Genomic DNA, 27,559 nt, shown 5'->3' with positions numbered 1-27,559 from the left:
TTATCAATCTAAGTAAACAGCTTGACAGAAGATCATACTGTCTAATCGATTTTAGTTACGCCGTTATTTGAATGATTTATTTAATAAAATAATTTACGACTAATATTGCTATTTTGCTCAACTTTGATTTAATGTCTGAAGAGGGACTTGACCATTGAATCAAACATCAAATGATTAAAATTATTGGCCAAAATAAATATTTGAACATGTACTATATTCAAGTTAAGAACCTCCTCGATAGTGACCAGTCTTCGGAGGGCGGCAGTCAGGAAACACCCGTTCATCTATGCATCTATCTATATATAGTCTATAAGTTATGTCTGTCAGTTTATTATATTAAGCCTGATGTTCAGTAGTACAAGCACAATCCTGCGCACAATTTAAGCGTTGTGTGCTGATATTTACTTGGGTCGTTAACGATTAGTCGTTTAGAGTATTGATAAATTTCGGGGATATTGTGGTGAGTATAGAATTCTAAAATTATCTCTCTTTTGTTCACAACATTTTAAAATGTCAGCTAAGTATTTAAAAAATTAGTCTATTTTATTTTTATTAGTAATCTAACTAAGATCATGTATGACTCGTTAAGGATATAATATGTGAATTATTAATTTATCATTTATTATACATCATATTATTTAGTACTCAATTTATTAATACACAAATACATACATAAATATAGAGTTTTCTGTACATAACTGATATGAAAATAACCACGGCCACGAGTGGATCATGATGTATTAACTTTTGTATTTTTCCAATGATCATTCATATTTAATTACACTATAAAATAATATTATTTGATGTGATAAGATAGTGCTTAGCTGCTAAACTTTAGCGTATCGATTTGAGATTAAAATGTCTAAAATAATTTGGTTTTGAGTTTATTTAATATTTATATGTAAGTACTAAATATGTATCACAAGAAAACGGCTTGTACATTTTTTTTTTTAAACAAAGTTTTTGAGTTTTGTATGTTCGTGAGAGGGAGAGGATGATAAAAATATAGGTAGGTTTTGCGTGTACTGTACAGATGACAATGCATAGTATAATATGCTATCAACGACGCAGAGAATTAGATAGAAACAGAAACGTATCGTCTTTACGTCCGGTGTTGACGTTTTGATAATAGCATAATACGAACAATAAGACGTATGTACGCTGGCTCGCTTATTATATTCATACTACTGTGAAGTAGCAAAATACAACCTTCGTTACAAAGATTTAATAATAATAATAAGCCACATATTTATACCTTATTCAACTACAGTTGTAGTATATAAGTATATTATGTAAAAAATAGGAATGCGTTTAACATACCGACTTACCTACCTAAGTATTATTATCAATATGATAAATATCTAGTTACCGTAAATAGTATTATGTAAATAAACATGAAACGGAGCATACAATAATCATACAGTTTGACAGGATCGCGCAAGAATCTCAATGAGTAAGAAGGATGTACCAGTGTATCACATAGAGTGGTGAGAACTGTAGATGGCTTAATAATAATCATATGTTTTTTCATCTATCGGTATGCTACTGCGCTTTATATTGTCTACAAATTTCGTTTGTCAAACGGGCCTCTAGTGTTCATGTCCAAGGTTAATGATTTTCTGTTAAAACGTAAAACAATAAAATTCCAAAAATATTTCATCAAATCGTATCAATTGAGGTTTTACTTAATAATATACTAATAATATAACAATGCTAGAAAACTTATCCGAAACACTTAAATTATACTATTACATAGTTTACGTGAAATGTATTGTACAACATTTATATTATGTTGAATGCTCTTTAATTAATATTATAAGAGTTAGTATTAATGGTGCGTTGTTAGTAAAATGAAGTGTATGACACAATAGATTAACGCGCAATGTCGTTTCATTATTTCACAACGTGAATGTCTTGATTAATAACCCGCTATTAACAAGTAATTTTGGATGGGCTCTATACTAATATTATGATTATGTTGCATGTACATATGTATAAAATATAAATTATTAACGTCTTATCGTATTTACTCTAGGTGAGATTAGAGTATTTATGTATCGTAAATTTATCGTAAAAATAATATCTATTTTGGTACATTATTTGATCGTTAAATTTCAAGTATCAAATCTCATCTAACGTTATATTCGTATATCGTACAGATATATTACCAGTCCATATCGACCTAACCATAAAATGCTACAAAAATTTAGCATTACTGACACAATTGTCAATCAGTATACTAATAACTTCGTGCAGCTGAAGTACCGTAGATTTTATTTTTGGTTATAGATAGAATACGGATTTAGAGTATGTTTTAAGTGAAAAAAATAATAAAAATATGCTGAATGATGAAGGTTTTTTACACGTAAAAGGACGAGAACATGAAAATAAAATATATTGGAAATGTTCAGAATAAAAAATAAAAGTCATTGTAAAGGTAGAGCTCATGTAGTAGATGAAAAAATCGTAACATTTACTGAACATTACAATCACGTTCCAAATTCTACAAAAATTGAAGCGAAAAAAGTTATTTAAACTTTAAAGAAAAATGCATCACAAAAAAATCTCAGCACACATTTAGTTTTAGGAAACGCAGTTATATAGATAATTCATATTTTTATTGATACTGAAGCAAAAGTTTGTTTCTTTCATATGTTGGAATGTGCTCGGTGATATGTTCAAAATTGGGCCTACAAACAACTTATCGAAATGATCTTGAGTTTTCACTACGAATTCGAATGCTACTAGCATTAGCTTTTATTCCAGAAGCAGACGTAATAAAATGTAACAACACATTACTAGCCAAAAGTTATTATACAGATAATGAAGAACTACACAGCTGTTAGGTTATTTCAAAAGTAGGTACACGGGTAGGAAAATTAGATAGGAGAGAAAAAAGAAAACCAATAAAGTATGCTATAAAAGTATGAAACTGTTTTTTAAGGGTAATTCAAGATTTAGTTACCGAAAATTATGGCATAGAATGGTGGCGTAATAATTTTTTCACACCACTAATAAATGGTATGTATTTTTTAATTTGGTGATTTATAGATGTATTAAAAAAAAAAAAAAAAAAAAGAGAGCATTAACAGATTGAAAACCGAACAATATATGTAAGGGGTAACAAGCTCCCTAAAAATAAAATTTATCGAGATCGAGCAGCTAAAATATATATATATATATTTAACAGTTATACAAGTATTGAATATTTTCTACGAGGGATTGCATATAACTTTTAATTGTAAATTAGTTTCAACATAATATATTTATCAACGATTTTTAAAAATTTTTAATCTAATAAGAAAAAGAAAAAAATAAGTATTTTTAATCATACCTGTAACTATTTGATAAGTTACAGACAATCCTAAATTAGAATTCTTAAGTGTTATTTTTACGATAAATTGTCTCGTGCGGTCAATTGTTTACGATCAATTGACGCATATCCATCCTAGAGTATTACGTATATATATTATATGTATAGGTACTCACTTATTATCATTGAGTATAGAAGATATCGTGTAGTTAGCAATCTCTGTGTCGATCTGGTCGAGTTGCAATTGCAGTCCCCATTCGTTTTGGACGATAAAGTTCATGTTTGAAAATTGATCGGCGAACATGGGTATGCCGACAATGGGCACGCCCGAATAAAGAGCGTCTAATATTCCCATTAGACCACCGTGCGATATAAACAATTTGACGTTCGGGTGATCTAGAATACGATATAACGGTCAGTAATGTTTTGTAGACTTTTGATGAATATACATATTTATATATATTAACTCATATTAATCATAAAATAATGGTCATATAGTTTTATAGATAAGCTATTTAGTTACATTAGTGTTATGAATACATCGTAGAACGCCGAATGCTTGTATGATATTATAATATAATATTAATATATTAATATAATCTTTTTTTTTTTTTTTTTGATCCAAGTTAAATAAAATTTATAAAATGGAGTTATAATATATTAAATTACGGTCTTCGTTTATTCTATTGAAACGTTTGAAATAATATACATTGTTAGTTAGTGATTGAACACATTTATTCGTTCATGTAAGACTCATATAATATTATGTATAATATTTACACTGATTGTGCAATTAATTATGTCGTCGTATTCTAAACGATATTATATTAATATTATGTTGGGTATTGAAATATCAGTTACTTGTTTTGCTTGCGCATAAATAAAACTATTAATTAAATCGGTATATCAGATTAAATTATATTTATAAATCATAATCATAGTTAGAATGATAAATTTTTTTGTTCATAATTATATGAAGGATTTATGGAGAATGGGAGAATGGAGATCGAAGAGAGTTTATATTTAATTATAAATATTTCTATTTCAATATTATTTCTGGAAATTGATATGGAGTTTGATTATTATATTATTATATATTATGTAGTGCTTTATAATAAATAATTAATTGTGTGTAAAGTATAAATATTGATTCTGAGAATTTTTTTTTTATTAATTTTTCTTTCATTTAAAATAAAAACACAGTTTATTGTATATAATATCAAGTAATATAAATAAGGTATTACTTGCATTTATTCTTCATTTTGCAATAATTTAATAAAAAGTTGTTTACTATTATTGCGTAATTTAATAACATTATAACAAAGTTTTAAAAATTGGAATAATTGAAAAGGCATTTATTTATAAATAAAAAAGCTAAACAATTTTGATTTATTTCAAATTATAATTATAAGAATTATACGAAATAAATATATATAAAAACGAAACATTTTTACCACAAATAAAAAAATAAAGCATTACCTTAACAAACTTTACCCATTAGTCATCAACTTTCGATATTACACGTTGACAGTAATCACGAAAATAAATTATATACCACACATTATCATGCTTTTTATTAAACTGTCATTTAATTTGTTTGCCTGTCTAGGATGTTGGTTTTGAAATATGATTTGATGAAAATTTGACTTATGCTTGTATTGTAAATATAATGCATTATACACATCTCTATATTTCCGTAAATTAATGTTCAAACAATAATTATTATGCTTTACACTAAAACTGAGAGATGTAAGCAAAACCGAGCACGAACATAAGTATAGTAATACTTTCGTTATGAAAACATATATTCGTATATAGTTATTGTTATATTATATTACTGTATGTTTCTGTGATACATGACTGGTGTTTTCCCCTTTTCCTGTAGACATATTGTATGATACAGGGTTCATGACTATTGTGATTTTTTTACGTTTATTAAGTATTGTACAATATAATGTGTTTTCAACGAATTAAAATACGATAAAAAAATGAAATATTTTTTATGGTTTATATTTTATTTTTTTTTTTACATATATAATTAATTATTATTGATAAATGATAATTAACACGATTTGGCAAGAAACACTAGCTAACCGATATTTTTATGAAATATTTCCGATATCTGTGTAATAACGATAGTATATTATATAATGGTAAAAGACGTAAAATAGTATTGATAACTTTGAAAATAATATGTTTTTCAATGATAATATTATTATTTTCAGATTGACGATAATTATTACAATCGTTTTAATATTCATTTTCGTTGATAATAGGTAATAATACCAATTATAATAATAACTGTCATTACACATTTTGACTTGAATGACTTTTTTTTTAAATTACTCTTTAATTTGTATAATGAATTAATTAAGTTTCCCAAGTTTTCACTACAGAAGTTGAAATAAATTTAAAATGAACTTTTATAGATCTTATTTACTTTTCAGTAGGTAATGATTATTAACGTAAGACTTTCGTAACTATATTACTGAAAATACTTTTGTATTGTAGAAATTGCTGAAAATAAATTTTTAAATCTAAAAGTTTATTTTAAATTTTCGAATTATTCTAATTTTTCTTCAAAATATGTTGACAAACATTTTTTAACTGTTTAAATAATTTGAAAATTTAAAACGGTATATCTCATAAATTGTACTTAAAGCAATTTAAATATGGTTAAAGTACATTCACACGATACACGAAGTTCTGAATTTTATGAAATAAATATTTAAACGAAAAACGATTTAATTTATTAATTTGTAGTAATTAAAAAAATATATATTAATCGAAAGATTTCAATTTTTCAGGATTACATAAAGTATTATTTTCTACATAGGTACAGTAAAATTTTCAAAATATTTCAACTAATTTTAAGCAATATTTATTGCACCAATCATTATAAATCATAATAAACGTACCTATAATAAATATATTTTGAAAAAATTAGTCAAAACTATTGTAAAACTAATAAAACAAAATTACTTATCTTTATTTAAATATATTAATAAATTATAAAATAAACCTAATTAGAGGTTGACACACCATCTCTGTTCAGAACTGTTTTTCGTATGTAATGAATATAATGTTCATTACCGTGAGTGTATAAATAAGATACTATTGTTATATAACTGTAGATAAGAGTGACCGGTCGGTACTGCCACACCGGACATCATTATCTTCAGTTTAGACTATAGAATACGGTCATTAGTAAAAGGATCGTTGAGTACAGGCACATGGCCCCTATTAAATAAAAATTAGTTTTTTATAAAAAATCGTTTAAAAATAAAACAATATTTAAGTATCAAAAGAAAATATAGCGTTAGAATTTTATTAAATACAATAAAAAAAACAGAACTTAAATTATAATATTTCTGTGAATAGCCGCACATGTTATGTAATTATTATCATTGAATTTTACATATCTATTATAGTAGCCAGTAGCTTACTCAATGACAAGGTACCTAATACCTATATACCAGAAACAGGGCTACTATACAGCTGAGTGTCTTAGTAATTATTCAGTATTTTTTATTAAATACATGTTTTGACATTTATTTTTTTTAGTATTTTGTGCTCATAAAATGGATACATAGATATCTAGATATAATTTATAATTAAATATATTTTCTTACATATTTCAAAATATAATTTGCTCTGTAATATTATTATTTGGATGTTGTATTATTTAAAAAAGTTTTTTTTTTTTAGCGTATTGCTATACAAAATCTTAGTTTGGGATGTTAATGTTTATAATATTTACTTTCATAATTTAAATAGATAAAAATCCAGTATATTAATAGTTTATACTGGATATCTAAATTAAGTAATAAATAATAAATTGAAAATTAAATAAAAATTTGTAGTTTACAATTTCATTTTAATTCATTATGTAATAAATGTTAATAATAATTAAAGAAGTAAATTGTTTAAATTAAGACGTTAATTAGGTATAAGGTATTATTGTTCAACATGGGGTTATAGTATTCATATTTGTTTACAATTCCTGTATTTTTTATTTAAATTGGATAATTTAGTTGTCGCTTATAACTGTAATTTTATTATTTTATAAAAATGATCGAAATCTATGTAATAAAAGTAACTTTTTACTATTAATTAATGTGTTTTGGTAATTAATAATTAACAGATGATCGAAATGATTAGTGTTTAGGTTTTTTGGATAATAATGATGTTAATATAAAATATAAATGATAGATAAGTAGGTATAAACTCAGTACAACACGTGATGATTATCGTGTTTTTATAGTTTTAAGCGACAATATAGACTATTTAATTAGAATAATCAATATTAATATTAAATTATAAACAGGTACTTATTTATAATTCACGAATTGGCCGGTTGGTATAGTCAAATAAATAATTTAAAAAAAAAAAAAACTGTGTTTGTGTACAAAAACTGAAATAATTTTGCTATTACATTTTCAAAAAATGTTTTATTTCTATGTACGAATAATGATAATAATAATAGTATGAATAATATAAAAATTAAACATAGCTAGCAAATCATCCGTTGGAATTTTAGTGTTTAATATTTTCATAAATGATCAATTACAATAGACATTTAAAATTATAAATTGCATTAAATTTTTATTTTTATTTCTAGATTATATTTTAAATTGTACATGTAAACAAAATAAAATTTTTACTCTCGTAATGTATAACATAAATACATTTTGTATAATTATTTACTATTATTTTATACTAATCGATGCCATGTTATTCTACATTGAGATTTTTGCTACAAGTCATGAGTTTTTTTCTTATATGTAATGAGGCTATTTGAAATTATTTACATAGGTAGAAAGTTAATTTATTAACCGTATATTGATGTGTCAAACGAAGTAGGTAGTTATCCGTTTAATTGAATTGTATAGGTACATATTCGCAATGTTTGTGTTCCACATACAAATTAATAATCAGCGGCAATGCTAATTAACTAATTAGAGTGTTTTAGAGTTAAGTGAACCAAATATACATTTTAACTTATGGATAGGAAAACAAAATGAGGTAGAAGTGGTCGAGCAATGTTAATCGAAAAATGCACAACTGAACCCGGTTATGCATTTATATTGTCAGGTATAATAATTATTACAATACAGATAAAAATTTTTAGTGACCAGTGTTTATTATTATAGTTTGAATGGTGGTATGAAATATTGTTAGTGAAAGGGGTCTTAAGTTTAGAAACAGCCTGACGCAGAAAGTTGTTAAAGTTGGTATCGTAGTTGGTGATCACATAGTACATGATAACCTAACAGGACTCCAGCATCCGACGGGACGACTGTGTATACCACGAACTAGTCGACGAGAATTGCTGGCGCACAATACCTAGTGGTTTGTTTAGAGGCCGTGCATAAGTTGCTTATATTATAGACAATTGTGTACTAATTCATAATATTATGTTTATATTTATCATGGATACTTATTTATACAACACCGTTGGTAAACCCGTCTACCGTTTTTATAACTTTGAACATGTTATATTGATCTATCTATTTTGTATTTATTATGAATAATACGAGTATATATATATATAAAATTAGCATTTTAATTAAATTAAAAATCGTTACATGAAAGTCATAAATACGTTAATATAAAATATTTTAGAAATAAACAATATATTATTATTGTAGTTGTGACACAGAAAACAACAATTTGTAGAAACAGTCAATTGAATTAACAAAAAACACTTTTTGCCGAAGTGCGACAGTGCTTTCTGTTCGTGTCAAATACATCTTGTCAGCGTTTAATTTGATGTATTGTTATATCGCCTATTTGTGTTCATTGCTCGTAATCTGAATAATATTCTTATACTTATTGGTGATATAGCTTTTCACAGATATCGTAAACCGAGATCGTTTAACAGATTTGCTTCGAAAATTACACGAGTTGAACTCATTAAATGGCGGTACGTGTGAACATAATAAACAAAATACTTTTTTTTATAAAAACATATATTCAATTTTACGTGATTCTGTATTAAATACAGAATACAAATTCCTGAGAAGGAAATGCTATTAAATGGTAGTCTCACAGCTCACACCCATCCATGTATTTTAAAATAAGCGATGATCACTATTTTTTATTTTAAAAATCCTTAAATGTTAGTTTTATATTGCTTTATTTCTTTTTAGATTATCAAAAATGTGTAGTGTACTGCAGTGCAATGTAATTTAATAGATACAAGTTTAGGTGCTACTAATAATAGTAGTAACAACTAACGAGATTACGTAACGCATCGATAATCGAAATAAAAATTACTTTTTGGCGTCTCAGATGATGAAAACAAGTTTTTTAAAAATAATATAGGTACAACAAAAAAGTTGAAGCTGTTTAAAAAAAGAGTAAAAATATGAAAAATGTGTACTATTCTTTTTCGATTTTATGTGTTTTAGCTTTAAAATTGCATTAGAAACAGAAATAACCAAACTAGGTCAACACGTATTAATTAATGTGATTTTGTAATTACGCAATAACCAACATGGGCGATGATTTAGGACCATTTGAGTTAAACTGTAAAATATTTTGAACTGTTATTTAAATATTTTAATTTTACGTTTCATTAAAATTGTTTACATTAAATCCTCTAAAAAACGCTTTATGAACACCATATGCTATATTTGAGTGATTGAATATTGCACATATGGTAGGTTCTAGGCTACTTTGAAGTGTCTTTAATACGTATTTTTATATTGTGCGATTCAATCGAAAATACAATATATTCACTACTACCACCATCACAATTTTTAAGAGGCAATTTTTTAAATGTATTATTTTTTATTTAAAACAATTATGCTGTTTTAATCGTTCACTCACTGAGTACGTCAAACTGAGGCATCCACGGCATAAACATGACATTTTTGGGACGGATTTTTGGCGATGGAGGATTGTCCTCCCATTTCCAAAGTACTCTGTAGCCATCCAGTTGGCCGAACACCTGGAGCAATGCCAGCAATTGAGCGTCTGGTATTGATGAACTTTTCACTATAGAGCCCAGTGAAAAATAAATGACACCTCGTTGGGCTTCGGCAACATATCGTTCCAATTCCTGTTTAAAGATATGCGCTTATCCATGAAAAGGTATTGGACATTGGTGTAATATTTCAATGATATTATCTATAGTAAGATACACTTCTTTATACATGACAAAAAAAAAAACAAAAACATTGATTCAATGTTTATTGTATACATACGTGTACTATAAAACAAATACTGTATAGAAAAACGTTTTAGAAAGAGAGCCTAAACAATCGAAAATAGATTCGTTTTCAAGTAGCAAGGATTTTCAAGAACATCGCCACAACACCCTTCCAATCTACAAAGCATCAATTGTAACTTTCTTTTAACTTTTGAATTATGAAACAATGTCATTGCAGCGAAAAATGCATACAACGCAAGGGGTTTGCAGCGATAGGATAAAATATGTTTGGGCTTGGTTTACACGAGGACGAATCGATATGAATATTCTGTGCACCAATTTTTTGGGTGACTTGTAAAATAATGAATTCTCGTCGACATTTTAGATTTATTGTCGGATTGTGCTGGAAAAATCTACAAATAGTATGGATGGCTGTTTGTGTATTCTTGAGAAGGATAAATATCATTGAAACAGTTGTATTTAAGGATCAACCGTGACATGCTGTATGCGAATAAAAAACAGAAATCAACGTACATATATAATTTATGTAAGCAACACATATGACGATGTCCGATCGACAAAGAACGAATGAAAAGATAAAATGTTCTAACGATGTTGTAGAAGAATAAATGTCACAGGTGCAATTAAAAGTGAAATATAACAACGGGGTTTTGATGGAAACAAGGAATAAAAGTAAAAAATTACGACTCTTGAGAACAAACTCATGTAAAAGAAACGTGAAGGATTATCGCTATAGAGTTTGAAGATTTAAAGGAAAACACGATGAAACCATCCGAGAGACGATGACAATGACTACTCGTATAATTATTACCCAATTTACAAACAGTATAATAAACAACTAATGTTTATCTTAATTTTATATATTTTAATTTAGATATTTTTTTCTTATTTACAATACTCTACAGCTCTCCGAGTAAGATGGATATTATATAGTTTTGTGTAATTGTATTATCATTATTTTCTTTAAAATGAGTGTCGTCATGTCAACGACTTAACACTTAATTTTTCGAATTAAACGTTGTGAAACTGCATGAGATATAAATCGTTTAAATAGCGAATAATATATCAAACGATTATATTGTTACTTTTAAATGGCCTACAGAAGTAATTCTGTATACACTCTTAACGGCGAATAAGTATAAACTTTCGGTTGATTACAATTTACAATACTATTACCGGTGAACTCATGAAAATGATTATATTTTTTTAACTAAAACGATTTCGTTTAATGAATTTTCCTCATTTTATCGAACAAAGTTACACTTTAACGAACTTGTTGATGGTTTATCTATGAAATTATGGTTTTTTTATGTCATGACGAGATTGATCACATTCTAATAACAGCTAGATAATAATAACTGTGTACAAATTAATCAAATCGCCAATAGTCAAACTTCAAGTCATAAACCTATATTTACACATCATACAACTATTCGTTATCTGTTGTCCAAAGTACATTTTATTATTTTGACATAGAAGTACAATAATAAATTATATTATTGATTTAATATATCTTATATTTTTATGGTAATTAATATGTAGGTACACGTTCTTTTAAATGTTAACATATTTTGTTTTTTAATAATATGTTTCATGGTAAAACTATATAATTTGAATACATACCAACATAATTACAAGGGTCTTAAGTTATTTCTTAACTGCATTACATAATAAAATGTATACTTATAATAAATGCTATGAGTACATAAATTGTAAAAAATAAGGTGTTTTAAAATAATATTTCAGTAACTATGTATTCTAAAGTTTTAGGTACTTAAAAAATTGATTTAATAATTTGAAAAATATTGGAATAATAAATTAACAAGTAAGAGAGTTAAATTGTATTTATTGTAATGAATTTAAGGAGTTTGTGATTACTTATTATAATCATTTTAAAGATAGTATTTTCATTAGTTATGCACCTATAATCACAATAATTATTATGAAGCATTACTTTTAAATTTCAATTTATTTAAAAAATACTGCAAAGTCAATAATATACAAAAATTAAGATATTAAACTGATATAATATAAAAATATTTTATTAGCTTCTAGTAGTTAATGTATGATTTCATGTAGAGTTTTAGGTTCAATTAATTGAGTCTGATATAAATTGTATTTATAATTATTTAATATTCTATGAATAGATAATAATAGAATAAAATATTATTATTAACTAATCAGTTTTTTCTTTTAATAAAAGCTAAATGTTCCATTTTAATTGATTGTAATGTTTTTAAGACTATTATTATAAATTAAAAGTATATTTATTTTGTCGAATATCATAAAGTTTTAAGACAGCAGTATCCCTAAATACCAATCGTTAACGCAAAATATAATATAATAGAATATATCAAATAATTATAGAAATATATTAGAATAAATAAAATTAGCTTAGTGTAATTTATTGTAAAAATAATATTCAAAACTGTTATTATTATTATTATTATTATTATTATTGCATTAAATAGTAACCAATAATATTGTTATTATATAAATATAGAAAAATAATATTGATATATAATTAAAAATGTCAGCCAATGTCCCAGCTATAGTTTTATGCTTATCTTAATAATAAAAATAAAATTATAGTTTTGTTGAAAGTGTTTTTAAATCGGTATCAGAATAGAGTAGGAGGTAGGTATGTAAGCTACAACTCAGATTACCTGTTTCAGAAAATTGGGTATTCTTCTTTTTTTTTCATTAGTAAATAATACTATAAAAATATGAGTGTATTTATTTATGCCTGAGCTTTGAATAAAGATTACTATTCTTTGAAGTTCGTTTAATCAACTCTTTTAAAATCAGCCATGAAAATCTAAGGGTTTAGAGTACAATCCTTTTATAGGATCTCCATGTTTCGGTTATAAAAAGAAAAAAACTATTTTCATTTGAAAGAATCTAATATAAAACGAAGACCCAAAATTATATACATATATATTATTTAATATTGTTTCCGTCGTTAGAATAAACTAAAATTGAATACCGTCGTCGAATCGTACGAAAAACATAAAAAAAATTCATTTTCAATCAGTCTAAATATTCTCTCACACGACGAATAAAATCTATACATGCTGAGTCTTTTAAAGGTAAAACACATTATTTTTGAAATTACTAGAAAACAATATTTTTAAAAATAATTTGGTATATTTTTAATATTTTTATCTTAATATTGTTTTTTTTTTTTAATTTTGTACGTTTTTAATAATATCATACATTTCTAATTTCATATACCTACTAAAGCAGAATATATTTTTAAGTATTTTACTATAAAAATTGAATTTTGACCGAATAGTAAATTAATTATAATTTTTTAAGTAGTAGAAGTTTGGTTAGCATAGCAGTTGATCGACATTTTGTGAAATAACCTAGCATGTCATCAAAGTATTGAATAGCTCTATCAATATTTCATTTTTACTAAAAATGTGTGAAACTAAGAAACAATAGCACACATCGTATCGTGCTCGAATAATATATAAAATATCTTTCAACGTCATACACATCTACGAATAATGTTTATTTATTTACTATAATATCTAAAAGCATATTGATATCTGAATAAAATTTTTTGTTCCACATCGTGTGAAATTTATGATGAATGAAAAATATGAAACTGACATTCATAAGTTATTTTTAAACAAATAGAATTTGTTTTAAAAAAACCTGTACATATATTACGTAGTAAATATTCTGTCTCATGTAGCAAAAACTGTTTTATGTATAGGCATACAATAGTAAATATTTTAAATTCAAAGTACAGCCAGATAATATATTTATATCCATATTATAGGTAAAACTTTTTTTTTTTTGAATTTCTTGTTTGTATAATTAAATTCTTTTCCACAGCAGATTTTAAATATTTATTGTAATGAAGATATTTTACAGAATATAGTTTTATTGAACTTATACTTTAAATATAATGCATTTCGAAAATTTTAGTTAGTAGGTGTATGTATTAAATACTATAAATGATAAGACTTTGGTTAACAATCGTTAATTATATTATTAATAATTTTTTTTAAAGTTTTACCTGTTTCCGAAATATTTATAAATATCTTGTTTATTTAAATACCTATTTATAAATTTTTTAATATTTAAGAAACCAAGATTTTCAGAAATTTAAATAAAAATAAACGAGTTGTCATTTGAAAAGAAAAATTAAAAATACCCAATGTTACAAAATTAGAGAAGCTGCTGCCGCTATATTAAGTGTGTTGTGCTAACCTTGTCATAAAGTAAATCACTGTAAAGAATAAGTTGTATTATTTAAACTTGAATTTAAAGAAATACTTAATAATTGTATCAATACATATAAAATTTTTGAGCAAAAACAGTCTTTATTTATATCTTATCGTGTATTTATGTAGCTATTAGTAAAAAATTTTTTAGAATAGTCTATTCTATAATCAATAGTAATACACTAGATTGAACTGATTTTTACTAAAAACAAATTTTATACCTATATTATTAAATAATAAAAATGACCTAACCTATAAAACTATTTCATATAATATTCTTTGCTGTTATTTAATTATAAGCCAATATTGACGTAGCTTGGTACGGTATAAATAACTTAAAATTGATCTAAACATTTTAAAAATTTCATTTTGTATAGAAAATGATAATTTATTAGTGGCACGAATCAAATATGTATGATAAATACATTAATGAATAAACAATAAAAATTGTTTGAGTATTGAGTATAAAACATTGTTGTATTATGATAGAAATTATTTTCAAAGTTTAAATTTGTAGCATTTTTACCACTGCTAAAGGTAATGTAAGACATACGTCATACACACATACTAAAAAACAAAAAAAAAAAAAACAAAACAATTCATCATTATAAAACTATTACATTCATCACCAGATTAGAGTAAAAAAAATAGTCTAAAATTAAATTATTTATTTTGTTTAAGACTGATTTCTTCAATAAATGTTCAAATTCACATTTTCGATTTTTCGTTTAGGTCGATAAAAATTTGTTCATAATGTTAGATTCAAACGTCACATTTGAATCATACGAGCACCACAACGAGTGTTGATCTATTATTATAAATTATATTATAGATAGGTACTCACTGGCGGCAAGGGTATTGGTTTCTTATACGTGCACCCTCCGACTTCAATAATACCTGGTGGTAGTGGTCGGGAGTCTCCAAACACGAAGTGTGTGTTCATGATGACGGCGTTCACATTTTTCAAGGATTCGGACACTGTACCACCATTAAGCTTTCCTAAGTATTTATCGACGATTGCTTGAGCCTATAAAAACCACAGAAAATATTTATTTGTGCTGGTAAATAGTAAATAATATAGATTCGTAAACACAAATCATCTTATTTTTAATCATATTTTCATGACCGGCTGTAGAGTTTTCAGGATTGAATGTCTATTTTAAAATTATAGTGTTTGATTGTCAATAATAATAAAATATGAAATAACGACAAATTAAATAACAATCGATTTAAGAATAAAAACAATAAAATAATGTTTCATTGTTATACAGAATTGTCCATTTTTCGAAAACCACGTATGGGTAATCCTTTTATAGAATTCTATAAATTTCTATAGATCTCAATATTTCCCATAACTTTTCTTATTTTTGAATTAGCATTTTATTTATGAATTTTTCTAGTATTATAATAATACATTATTACTTAAATATTTATTTTATATTTTTTCATACAACAAGCAAAAATAATAATTCCGTTTTTAAATGGCTTATAAAAATTCTGTAAAGCATGTTTAGACATTTTTTTAAGAAAACGTTTAGTGGATTTTCAGTGCCTTTAAATTGAAATCCCATGAATATAACATCATAACAATATCACTTTAACGTTTGCACATAATATAATAATATCATTCTTACCGCCGGCTCGTATCTTAACTTGTAATACGTTTTCATCGCTATCAGAATCATGGAGTTAATCAAGCGTTCAGCAAATATCATTCGACTGGTGAACGGTAACAAGTTTACCGGCACATAAGACGGCATCACTACGTCGCCAACCATACCGCTGAACCATGGATAGAGACTGGTTGAGGTAATACCGACGACTGGTGCCCCGAAATGATTGGCTATTGACACGAAACAACCAGTATTGAAGATCTGTATGGACATAAAAATTTAAATTCACTCGATTGTTGTGTTATATTTTTATACTAGATCGGTGGAGGAAAATAAAATAAAAATCAATCGAAAATAACAAATGGCAGAAGATCGGCCCCAGTGATGTGAAATATTTTTACGAGACACAGAATGTGAATGGATTTTTAAAAACCTAAACCGACAATCCCGAAAATGTTTAACAATGAAAATATTATTATCGACATCTATAGCAGTTGTTAAGAGCAGACTATACTCTTGTATTCCTGAATTCAGCATGTAAGAATAAGTTATATAATTGAAAGTAGATTTTGAAGATAATGACTGATTATTTTTAAAAATAATGTATTAAAACATACAAGCATAGATATAAATCGTTTAAAAAAAAAAAAAAATTGAAATAATCAATAAGTACTAAAGACGTTAAAAAACGGATGTCATTTTTTTCGATTTTATTTATTTTAACTGTAATAGTGTACTTCTAGTATTAAAAAGCCTTTCCCACATCATTTTGTTTTATTGAATTTTATAAATTAATTTATAATTACTAATTACGCAACTGTCAATCGGAAAAAAAACTCATGCTAGGATCACCTAACCAAAATATTTTGAATTGTAATTTAAACATATCGTTTTCATTTTTCTATTTTTTTTTTTTTTTTTTTTTTTATTATTAAAGCCACATGTACTATATCTCTCATGAAATACGGGTTAACGTTTATTTAAGTAAAAATAAAATTGCTGTCGTCAAAGTTTGCGGGTGGATTCACCGAGACCGAGAGGCGGATGCGTTGTATATTATTATACTTTATATTGTAAATTTAAAAATGTATTATATTATATTATGATATTAAAATTTTTCACCGTCGCCTCCGTGTACGACGGGTATTGCAGGTCACGACTCGTGGCATTATGAGTGATTTATTTATTTATTTTTTTTAGACAGGGTTTCGGGTATAGAAAATGCGTTCCCGCATAATATAATGTAATACCTGACGAGTGTATTTTAGAGTTTTTCTCGCGTGCGTATATAATGTAAAAACATTGTTGGTCCACAATCAAATTTTACCGTCCTAAGTAAACAGACTGATCTATTGTTTTGTATCGAATTACAGGCGCGGGCTGATTTCTAGCGAATTTTCATACTGTGGACCCGTTCCAAAAGCTTGAAACGAAGCGGTAGTTTTTTTTTTTGTATCCTTAAATGTAGATCCAACGCGTGCGTGTAAGAAGAAAAAAACGATGACGCGTTTATCTATTTTGGCAACTACGACCGACCGTTCGTTAAGATGAATCTAATAATATTATAATAGTATATTAATTACCCGCTGTGTATAGCGGCATTCACCTAACCTAAACCAGTCGATATGATATCATAACAGAGCAATATAGGTAGTATTAGGTATTATATCATTACGATGATTCGATGTCGAAAAACATAGCCAAATGTCGATGCGTGCGCGCGCATCAATCGTCAAACAGTGACTGTAAAATCGTTTTTATTTCGATTTTTTTTTTATTCAATAATTATCTAGGCCACCGGTGTAATCAAAATTAATACCACAAATAATTGTGCTATTATAATCTAAATGTATCTTATTAGTTATTATTGTTATTAATAATGAATTATGATCATGTTTAGATTTCAGTGATGATAAATTAAAGTAACAATTTTAAAATTAAAACATTTTTTTTTTTTTTTTTTACTGTATACATTATTTATTAAATGATTATTTTGAAGATATTGTTATATCTAAATAAGAATAAATTCGAATAAGTAAGTAGTTCCTGTAAACTAAACTTTATATAATATTCTATCAAGGATAATTATTATGGTTCACGATAGTACGTAGATATATAATATGGGAATATTGTACGAATGAGTATTTGAAAATATATTATTATTATCAATATTAATTCATAAGCATTTTATACGGTTGGTGAACATCGTTTGAATTTAATAATTAATAAGTACTAGATGAGATATTACAACCAATTAATATTTTGCGCATAATCGTTTAAAATAAAAAACGACGGTTCTCGTTTAAAAAAAAACAGAAGTTTGTATAGTCATGTGGCATGAAAATTAATATATTACGGTAATAAACACAATCTAAATATTTTAAATTATGATCATTAAGTATACTTAGTAATTGCAAAAGCCAGTATTTAAATATTTTAGATGTATAGTTGAATGATAAAATTGGAAATGTGCATGCTTAATGAATCACTTTGTATATAATATAAATTACATCAGTTTATGTACCAATTGAATCTCTTATTTGAACGAGTAGCTATGAACTAAGTGATTTGCATATGACATGATATTATAGAAAACATATAGCGAAGCATAATATTGACCAGCATACAGTGTCTAAGAATATTCTACTGTCTGACAATCGGATTAAATCGAATTATTTATTCGAATATATATATTATTTTAAATAAATATTTTTGGGCTGGATAGATTAGAAGATTCGATTGTTATTGCGTATAATTTCCGTAGGTTCTCTCGACTGTAAAAATGAGTTGACTGCAAATTTAAAAAAATTAAAATAAATTATTCTCTCCGTTCTGCAGTAGAGAATACTTCGAATAATTTTAATTATCAAGCATATTAAAATATAGTCTGATTTTTGAGAGAAAAAATCTGAGTAGACCAACGTGTTCCAAGCAAAAATAATCGTTCTTCAACGAATAGCACGTAATGGAAATTTGATCGTGAGTAACTGAACTTCCAAAAAAAAAATAATAAAACGGTTCTTGGGTTTTAAATATTATACCGCTATTAAACCACTACTCATTATTCAATGTAAATTTTTTATGATTTAATTTTAAGACGCATAAAAAGTTTCTGTTAACTGCTAAGTATCTCATTCACAATTCCGAGATGACTGTAACTTATTACTATAATAAGAGTTACCGTTTGATTATAATTTATTTTTAATAATACCATCAATAGATTTTAAACTGTATTTGTTTACCGGTGATCTTAAGTAGTGTACTTGTAAACGAGTAAATCATTATGTCACTAAACAATTTAACCCTTTCAGTCCTAAATTATTATTATTTATTTTAAAGTTATTTAAACATATTTTATAGAGTGAACGTTATATTATTGTTGCCAGTAAATATCAGTATGGTAAAATATATAATAATAGTATAAATGTAATAGCTATGGTTGAGTTTACGTCAATTTGTCATGGTAAAATTAGTCATTTGGTAAATTGGCTGTTTAATAAATTGGCCGAAGTATGTTTTTATCGCAAAACATGAATATTGGTTTAATAACGCTATATATAGGTAAAAATGGACAATAATCATTATTATACATTTTGCGATAATAAGTTGAATAACAGTGTGTACAAATTTAAACTGTCAGGCTAAACCGTTTGAAAATAGTCCAATATTGTATTGGAGCGGAAATCTCTAAAAAAAGGAAAAAATATAACGACACCGCTGAGAAAATAAATGCAATATCTAAAATATCTAAAAATAGAAAATTAATTGATAAATATAATAAATATCAGGGATAACTCGTAATTTATAATAATTTTTACACATATTTTTATATGTTGTTTTAAGAACAATTACGAAAAAATACAATTTGTATGTAACATTATATTGTTTGAAAATAAATAATTTTCAAAAGATCAATTTATCAAATGACCAATTTCAGATGACCAAATGACTGTAGCCCGTTATTGTTTCAAGAAAACCTGATTAATTTTTTTCATCTTTATTAGATAAATTATAATCTTTTAATTAATCATTTATAATAAGTATTTGGAAGCTTGTTTTTAATGACATAAGGTAGCACAAACAGAAAAGTTATCAATTGACAACACTCCATTGCTTGAAAAAACAAGTAAAATTGATTTTTGATTGTATTGGTCATTATGCATCACACAAGTAATTTCATTCATACCATAGTGCAAAAAAATTCGTGATAAGGTATAGTGACCATTATTATTTATTCTAATTTAATGAATTAAAATATGCTATAAAATTAAGAGTGTTTAATCATGATTTATACTGTATTTTCAATATATATATATTATATATATTTTTTTAATTTTTTTAATCCAGGATATTTAATGGTTAAATAATAATATTTATTGTTTTAAATTTCATGTTCAGAAGCAGAATATTGTTGAAACCAAGGACTGGTACCTTTTGTTTTATTTTGGTTCCGGTTCTTGTTTCAGCAATTAATTTTTTTATTAAAAGGATCTCGTTCCGGTTCCGGTTTTAGAAAACAAGTAATAAAGAGTTAATACCAGTATTAAACGATTTCAAATATTAAATATCTTAAGTATTTGTTTTATTTATATACTATATATGATACATAAAATAATAAAATAAATAATACATATATAAATGTAAGACAAAAAACTTAAGAAAACTCTATCGGAAAAAATAAGGTCCTGTTAAATCAAGGAGTGTTTTAATAATATCTAACAAGCTGCCTACAGTTTAACAATGAGATTTGTAACATATGACGAAATTGTAAAATTATTTTTAGATCAGCAAATTTCGGTATTGTGCAAATTCACATTAATTACGTGTAGAATATTGAATTGAGTTAGGTATAAAATACGTCACTGATCTCACTAATTGTAAACTTTAGATAACACTTACGCTAAGACTAAATGTGTGTAAATTCTTGCTAATTGGGTACGTGTAAAATAATATCATTAAATAATTACATATATTTCGTTAATGTGTTGTTAGAGATATAGCTACACGTATTTTAAGGTAAATGCAACATATTGTGAATAAAAATATTATACAACTTCAAACAAATATATATATATATATATAATGATGTGAAATTTTTTACATTATTTTGATTGATTTATGACTGAAATGATACGTTACATTTATTTAGAGTGGGAAAAAGCTACACGGAGTCCATTATATTATTATAAAGTAATGTAATATTGATCTTACCGTACTGAAATAATATTAATATTTTTACACATATATAGGGGTTTAGTTGAAAAAAAAATCGAATTATCTCAAATTCGTAATACATTATATTTTCTACACGAATACTATGGTTAAGTGAAGCTATTGCAAATGGATTATGCATACAAATTGTTTTATTATTAGGTATGTTATAATTTGATCTTTGCTTAAAATATATTTTTATGTTAAATTCAGTAAGGACTTTTAAGGGCAAGTTTCAAAGATAAATTATTATTATCTACAATTGCTTTATGCAAATAATATACTCTGAATATATTAATTTTTAGAAGAAAATTTAGAATATTATGATTTCGATGAAGTGAATAAAATTTAAAAAATGCATACATATAATTTATAATCAAAAACAAATATATACCAATATTACAAAATTAAAAAAAAAAAATTGAATATTATATTATCATTATTTAATAAAAAATATAACCACTTTATTGACCATAAACTATTTAAAATAGGAGAAAAATACCGTGTAATCACTTATCAGATCACTAATATCTTATAATTACAGATTTTTTAAAATTTTAAAATTATAAAAATAATTATACTTTTATATTACCTACTGAAAGGAGAGCAATTATTGATTTAATAATAATAACTTTATTTTATATCAATATTTTTTATAATTATTTCTCTAGCTATGTGAAAATAATATATCAAATTGTTTTAAAATCAAACCAGTTTGTTTACATATAATTAAACGATATATGTATACTATAGTAATGTTGAATAATAAAATTGCATTATATATAATTTTGTCAATCGGATCTTTGTTCACGCGCGTGACAAATTATACACGACGTGTGTTTTGTGTTTTTGTTTTATACATGACGTTAAAATAAAATCTATTCTTGTGCAGTATTTGTGCGTCACCTCGAAAGTGGCGATGGTCGGGTATAAAATGTAGAAGGAGTTTATTCGTTTATGTCGGGAAAAATCTAGTAAATAATTGATTAGACGACGACGAACGAATATTGAATTTTATCTCCTATCGTGACGATTTTTCTCTCATTCTTTTCTTTGGGATTTTCGGCAATTTCCCAACCCTACTTACTCTACTATGTTGCACTCACTAACCATCCGTCCTTTCTCATCGCTCATACTCAGTTTATTTAGCTACCGTGTCTTCGAATCACTTCACTCGATCGAATTAGCATACAACATTTTATATAAGTATGCACTATGAAAATAATGAAAATAATAATAATAAAAAAAAAAAAACCAGGAAAACTCATCACATTTTTGGAGATATTTTATTGTGTTCAATGTTTTTAATAACCTTTTCAAATTTAACCTATTAAATAATAAAATTTTAATGTGTAATATTTTCTGTAACAATATTATTACAGAATATATATTTTTGGGCAATAGTATTGCAGTATATCATTTTGTCTAAGAAATAATTGTCAGTCAATATTAAAATATACAATCTTATTTGTCTCACACGTAATACTAATGATAATAAAAAAAAAAAAAAAAACAACTAAGACTAGAGACTTATCGTGTATAATATAATATTATCAAAAGTTAAGGGTATAGCTGATGTCGTGGTTGAGGGTTCAATGCGGTCTATCGAAATGTTTTCAAACATATATTTACTTCGATTGTTAGACTAATTTCACAATAAACGCCTATTCTTCTATCTAATACTCTCTGCAGGTAGCGCTAATACGTCCCAGAGTTCGGATTTTGAAGATATGTTTTTACCATCTCAGAATTCGTATCTCTGGCTCTCCGTCACGCCATAGCTAGGCAAAGGATTATTCTCTTCCCGGTCTGCATCCGTCTTTTTGTACGCGTATATTGTACACATCGCCTATATTCGATGTATTTACTCGTATTCACTCGGCAGCGGTGACGTTGGCAGCGCATATATTATGCTTCACCACCGTCGTACCTACCTATTACTTTCAACCCCCTTTCGAAAGTTGAGTAGTGTTGGTTTAACTGTCATAACTTGAGCGAGTGAGCGCGTGCGCGTGTGCATGTGCTTGTGTGTGTGTTTATGTTTCGTATTGTCACGACAACATTTGCACACGCACATGTACGCGCGACGCCCGTGGTAAATACGCTTGTTTTTTCCTCTCATTTAATTCGATGTAAAATGTACGAGTACAGCACAGTACGACATATTATTATTACCAGTGACAAGGATGTGTGTTTGTGTGTACGTGTGTGTTGTAGTGGTTTCGAGTGTCATATTTTAATGACATCGTTATTATGACGAAACATATATCTCTAATGGGGTCGGGTTCGCATACATACTCGCGTGCGCGGTACGCCGTGAAATAAATAGTGCACATATATTTTATGATATAATAATATTATATACATATAATGTACTTGTTATTGTTTAAACGAACTTAACCATCCATCTGTGTAGAATAAGTTACATTAAGAAAAAACAAGGTACACGATTAAATTGCATTTACATTATTACGCGGTATTGTTATTATAGCATCTCAAATGGTTTTTGCTTTTAGTTTGCTCTAGGTCTCTAGGTCAATTTTTTAAGCCTCTTATTTTGGTTACCAGGGATGGTTTAGAAGAACACTGCTGAAATTATTGGATTTCTGTTAGTTGTGATTGGAATATTATTTGAGAATGAAATTTGTATCATACCGATACTATTATGTTGTAGTAATCAAGCATTAGACAGATCGATTGGAATGTGTCAGCTGTGTGAACTTTTGTTGCATTTTAAAATTGGCATTATTCCGTAAGTCCAAAGATTATTTTTTATTTAAACATTTTGTTTTTAAGAAGTATTTTGGATTTTAATAAGAATGTAGTAGTTATTTTTTTTTTGTTGAGTTATTGATTTTCCTTTTTGTCTTTGTGTGATTTGCACAAGATAGTATTTTGTATCTAAGATGATATTTAGATATTTTGTAGATTGTTGAATCGGTGTCAGTTTCTTGTAACATTTTATTTATGGACAGCCTTTCATACCTAAGTCAAAGTCAACTTATATTGATTTCACCATTGATAAAAGTATGTAAAATTATAAAAAGTGTAGTTTTTATTAATAGATAATTATATTAACTAATTTTATACAATGTAATAATTATGAATTAAATTAACTTTGAGAATCAAGCCGTAATTTCAATGTAAATTTTCATTTATTAAAATAATAAGTTCAATAGAATACAAATTTAAACGTAATTTAAAATTATATGATGTGATAAAAATATTTTGCTTTTGATATAAATGTTATACTGATAACCTTTAATGTATTTAATCCTTTGAATTGATCAATAATTCTTAGAATTTGACACGAACATGTCTTTTAGTCAGAAATCCATCTTAAATTCATAAGACTCTCTTTTTTTTTTTTTTGCTACACTTTTTTTCAGTTGTTATGGTGCCATATCATTGTCCGTTTTACTATGATAACTTTGTAGATAATATATAATGTAAAAAAAAATATTCTGTTTTTGATTCAAAAAAATAATGCTTTTGTTCACAATTCAATATATCCCTAACAAGGGATATTATATTTTAATAAAGACTAAGTATTAGATTGATGTTCCAAAATAAAAACATAATCATATGTAATTATTACTAAAAATGAAAACGATGTTAATAAAATCACCATAGATTTAATTATTTGAAATAATTGCGGGCCAAAAAATTAGAAAATTGCTTAAGAAAATCAAGTTTATATGCAATTTAGAATTTTTTAGCATACAGGAACTTTAAGAAACAATATAGGTATTGTTTATGTAATTCATTTTAATATACACTTATTAATTTGTTATATTAAGTATACATAATAATATTTACTGATTTAAATTAATTATAATATGTGTAACAGTATATAAATCCAATAATATTATTTAATATTTTCAATAGAGATTATGTTATATATTACCTACAATAAATTGTATAATATTATTTTATTTTAAATATATTTTAGGTTTTTATTCATTATATATAAATAGAGTTAACAACTCCGTCGTGTCCATCTATTTTTACAATTCGCTACCATAATTAAAAGTATAAATATTCATGGTTAAATTGACTACATTCATTAATTTTTATATTTATTGGTTGTTTTATTATTCTTTTTTATTCGATGATATTTTATGGATAAAATTTATAAGTAAATAAGATTATCGTGTATTTTAACTAAAAATTTTTATTTTAATATTTTTTTACAAGGCGTGTAAAAGATCCTGTAGGATATTTAATTCAGTCGACAAGTGTGTTTTTCCTAACTTTTTTTATTCTAATGTAATTATTAATCAGATAAATCATTTACTAACCTATTATTTTAGACATACCGTAGTGACCGACTAGTTTACCTACGAGGTGGAGAAGAGTTTCAGGTGGAGATATTTATTATTTTCTATGGTTTGCATGTTTACACGGGTGTGGTCATGCGTGTTTTATAAGCTTAGTTTTTTTTTTTGTTTTTAAATTTAAATTTATCGGATAATTTTACATTATAAACAGTTATAATACTTATGTTATAATATTTTCATTTGTATTACTACATTTTATACAAAATCGATAAACTTTTTGCATGTCATATATTTTAGTCTACCGTAAAATTTCACGTCACCTTTAACTTAATTAAAAATTATATTGTCTCATAAGCAGTTTTTGTATGAATATTTAAATAAACAATATCATTGTAATTTTAAAATCAGTTTTTTGTTCGAAAAAAATAAATAAATAACAATAAAACATATTATTAGGATATTGTTTACTTAAATAAGTCTCATAATTTTAGTTTATTCGTAAAAAGCAATTGCAAAATTTACTATTTAACCATTAGAGACTTATACATTTTTGTTATGTGATATTAAATGAAAAATACATTTTGTTAAGTTGTTAATAGATTTTTTGTTGGCTGCTGCAAGTCAATATTTTTATGATCGATAATCATATGATTGGTGAAAAAACTATTTATTTAAAATATAATAACAATATAATACACTCAATGTGAAACACAATTTTGTAATACTCATGTTTCACGTATTCTGTAATGCACGGGAATATATTATATCACTGGACACGTCAAACATTATATATTGTATTGTTGGTGTTAAAATGTAGTTAATTTAATAAAACACGTGTCTGTAAATACAAAACTATAATATTATTTTATACAAAACGTATCTACATTTTATGCAATTTAGTATATTATGTTACATATTATAGGTATTTTGTATGTTATCGTTTTCTCCGATTCCCCGAAATCTCGTTAAAAATAACGCTTCAAGTTTTTTTTTCAATCTTGATAAAAATAAAATAAAATCGTTGGAAGAATATTATACCACGTGTTGTAAATGTTATAGATTTGTATTATACGGTTTATATTTTTCTAAAATCACCAACTTTGTACACTTTACATTATTTATATTGTTGGTCTTATGAACAATGTCAATATGAAAACATACTTTGTCGAGGGATAAGACTTTAAATTTGTGAAACTCGATTTTGCTTTAACTAAGTGCTTAAAACATTGTTTTGCAATGGGACATAAATACACGATATCTGAATTTTCAATGTAAACCGTAAACCATTAATTTCGAATGTATAATAAAGCTAGATCGATTAAAAATTGAATCGTTATAAAATAAGATTAACAAACGCGTTATTGGTTTAATCAAACTTGAAATATTAAAATACTCTGATAATAAATAATAAATTAAATAAACTATAATATTTCATAATAATTATATTACAAATATTAGGAAAAAAATATGTGAATATATAATTATAAGAATCTATGAATGCTAAAAGTATTATAAATTTAATCAAACTATTAGTGATTTAGCCGTTTTAATAAAATATGAATAATCATAAAATAACTAGAAATAATATAATTATTATAATTTATTGAATTTAAATACATTTATTTTGTTGAATTTAAATTCTTTAGATGTTTATATTTTTAATTTTTAATCACATGTTTATTTAAAATTATTTATATTATCTAAAGATAAGTCAAGGCTGAAAATAA

At 25.6% G+C, this 27,559-nt stretch overlaps 1 protein-coding gene across 3 annotated transcripts in view; it reads right to left on the bottom strand.

Moving 5' to 3' along the window:
• The window catches only part of LOC112591718 (UDP-glucuronosyltransferase 2B13-like), a 43,798-nt gene that overhangs the window by 1,529 nt on the left and 14,710 nt on the right, over window positions 1-27,559 (bottom strand). For all 3 annotated transcript variants that reach the window (XM_025335626.1, XM_025335625.1, XM_025335627.1), the window contains 4 exons: window positions 16,363-16,602; window positions 15,573-15,755; window positions 10,148-10,379; window positions 3,490-3,709 (listed from right to left, as the gene is read on the bottom strand). In XM_025335626.1, the coding sequence (XP_025191411.1) occupies window positions 3,490-3,709; window positions 10,148-10,379; window positions 15,573-15,755; window positions 16,363-16,602 (875 nt within the window). The remainder of the gene's footprint in view (window positions 1-3,489; window positions 3,710-10,147; window positions 10,380-15,572; window positions 15,756-16,362; window positions 16,603-27,559) is intronic.

The sequence above is a fragment of the Melanaphis sacchari genome, unplaced genomic scaffold (assembly GCF_002803265.2).
Source record: "Melanaphis sacchari strain LSU unplaced genomic scaffold, SCAv2.0 Contig141_pilon_pilon, whole genome shotgun sequence".
NCBI classification, from domain to species: Eukaryota; Metazoa; Arthropoda; class Insecta; order Hemiptera; family Aphididae; genus Melanaphis; species Melanaphis sacchari.
The sequence above is the reverse complement of the archived record's forward strand: the minus strand, read 5'-3'. Positions and strand labels throughout refer to the sequence as shown.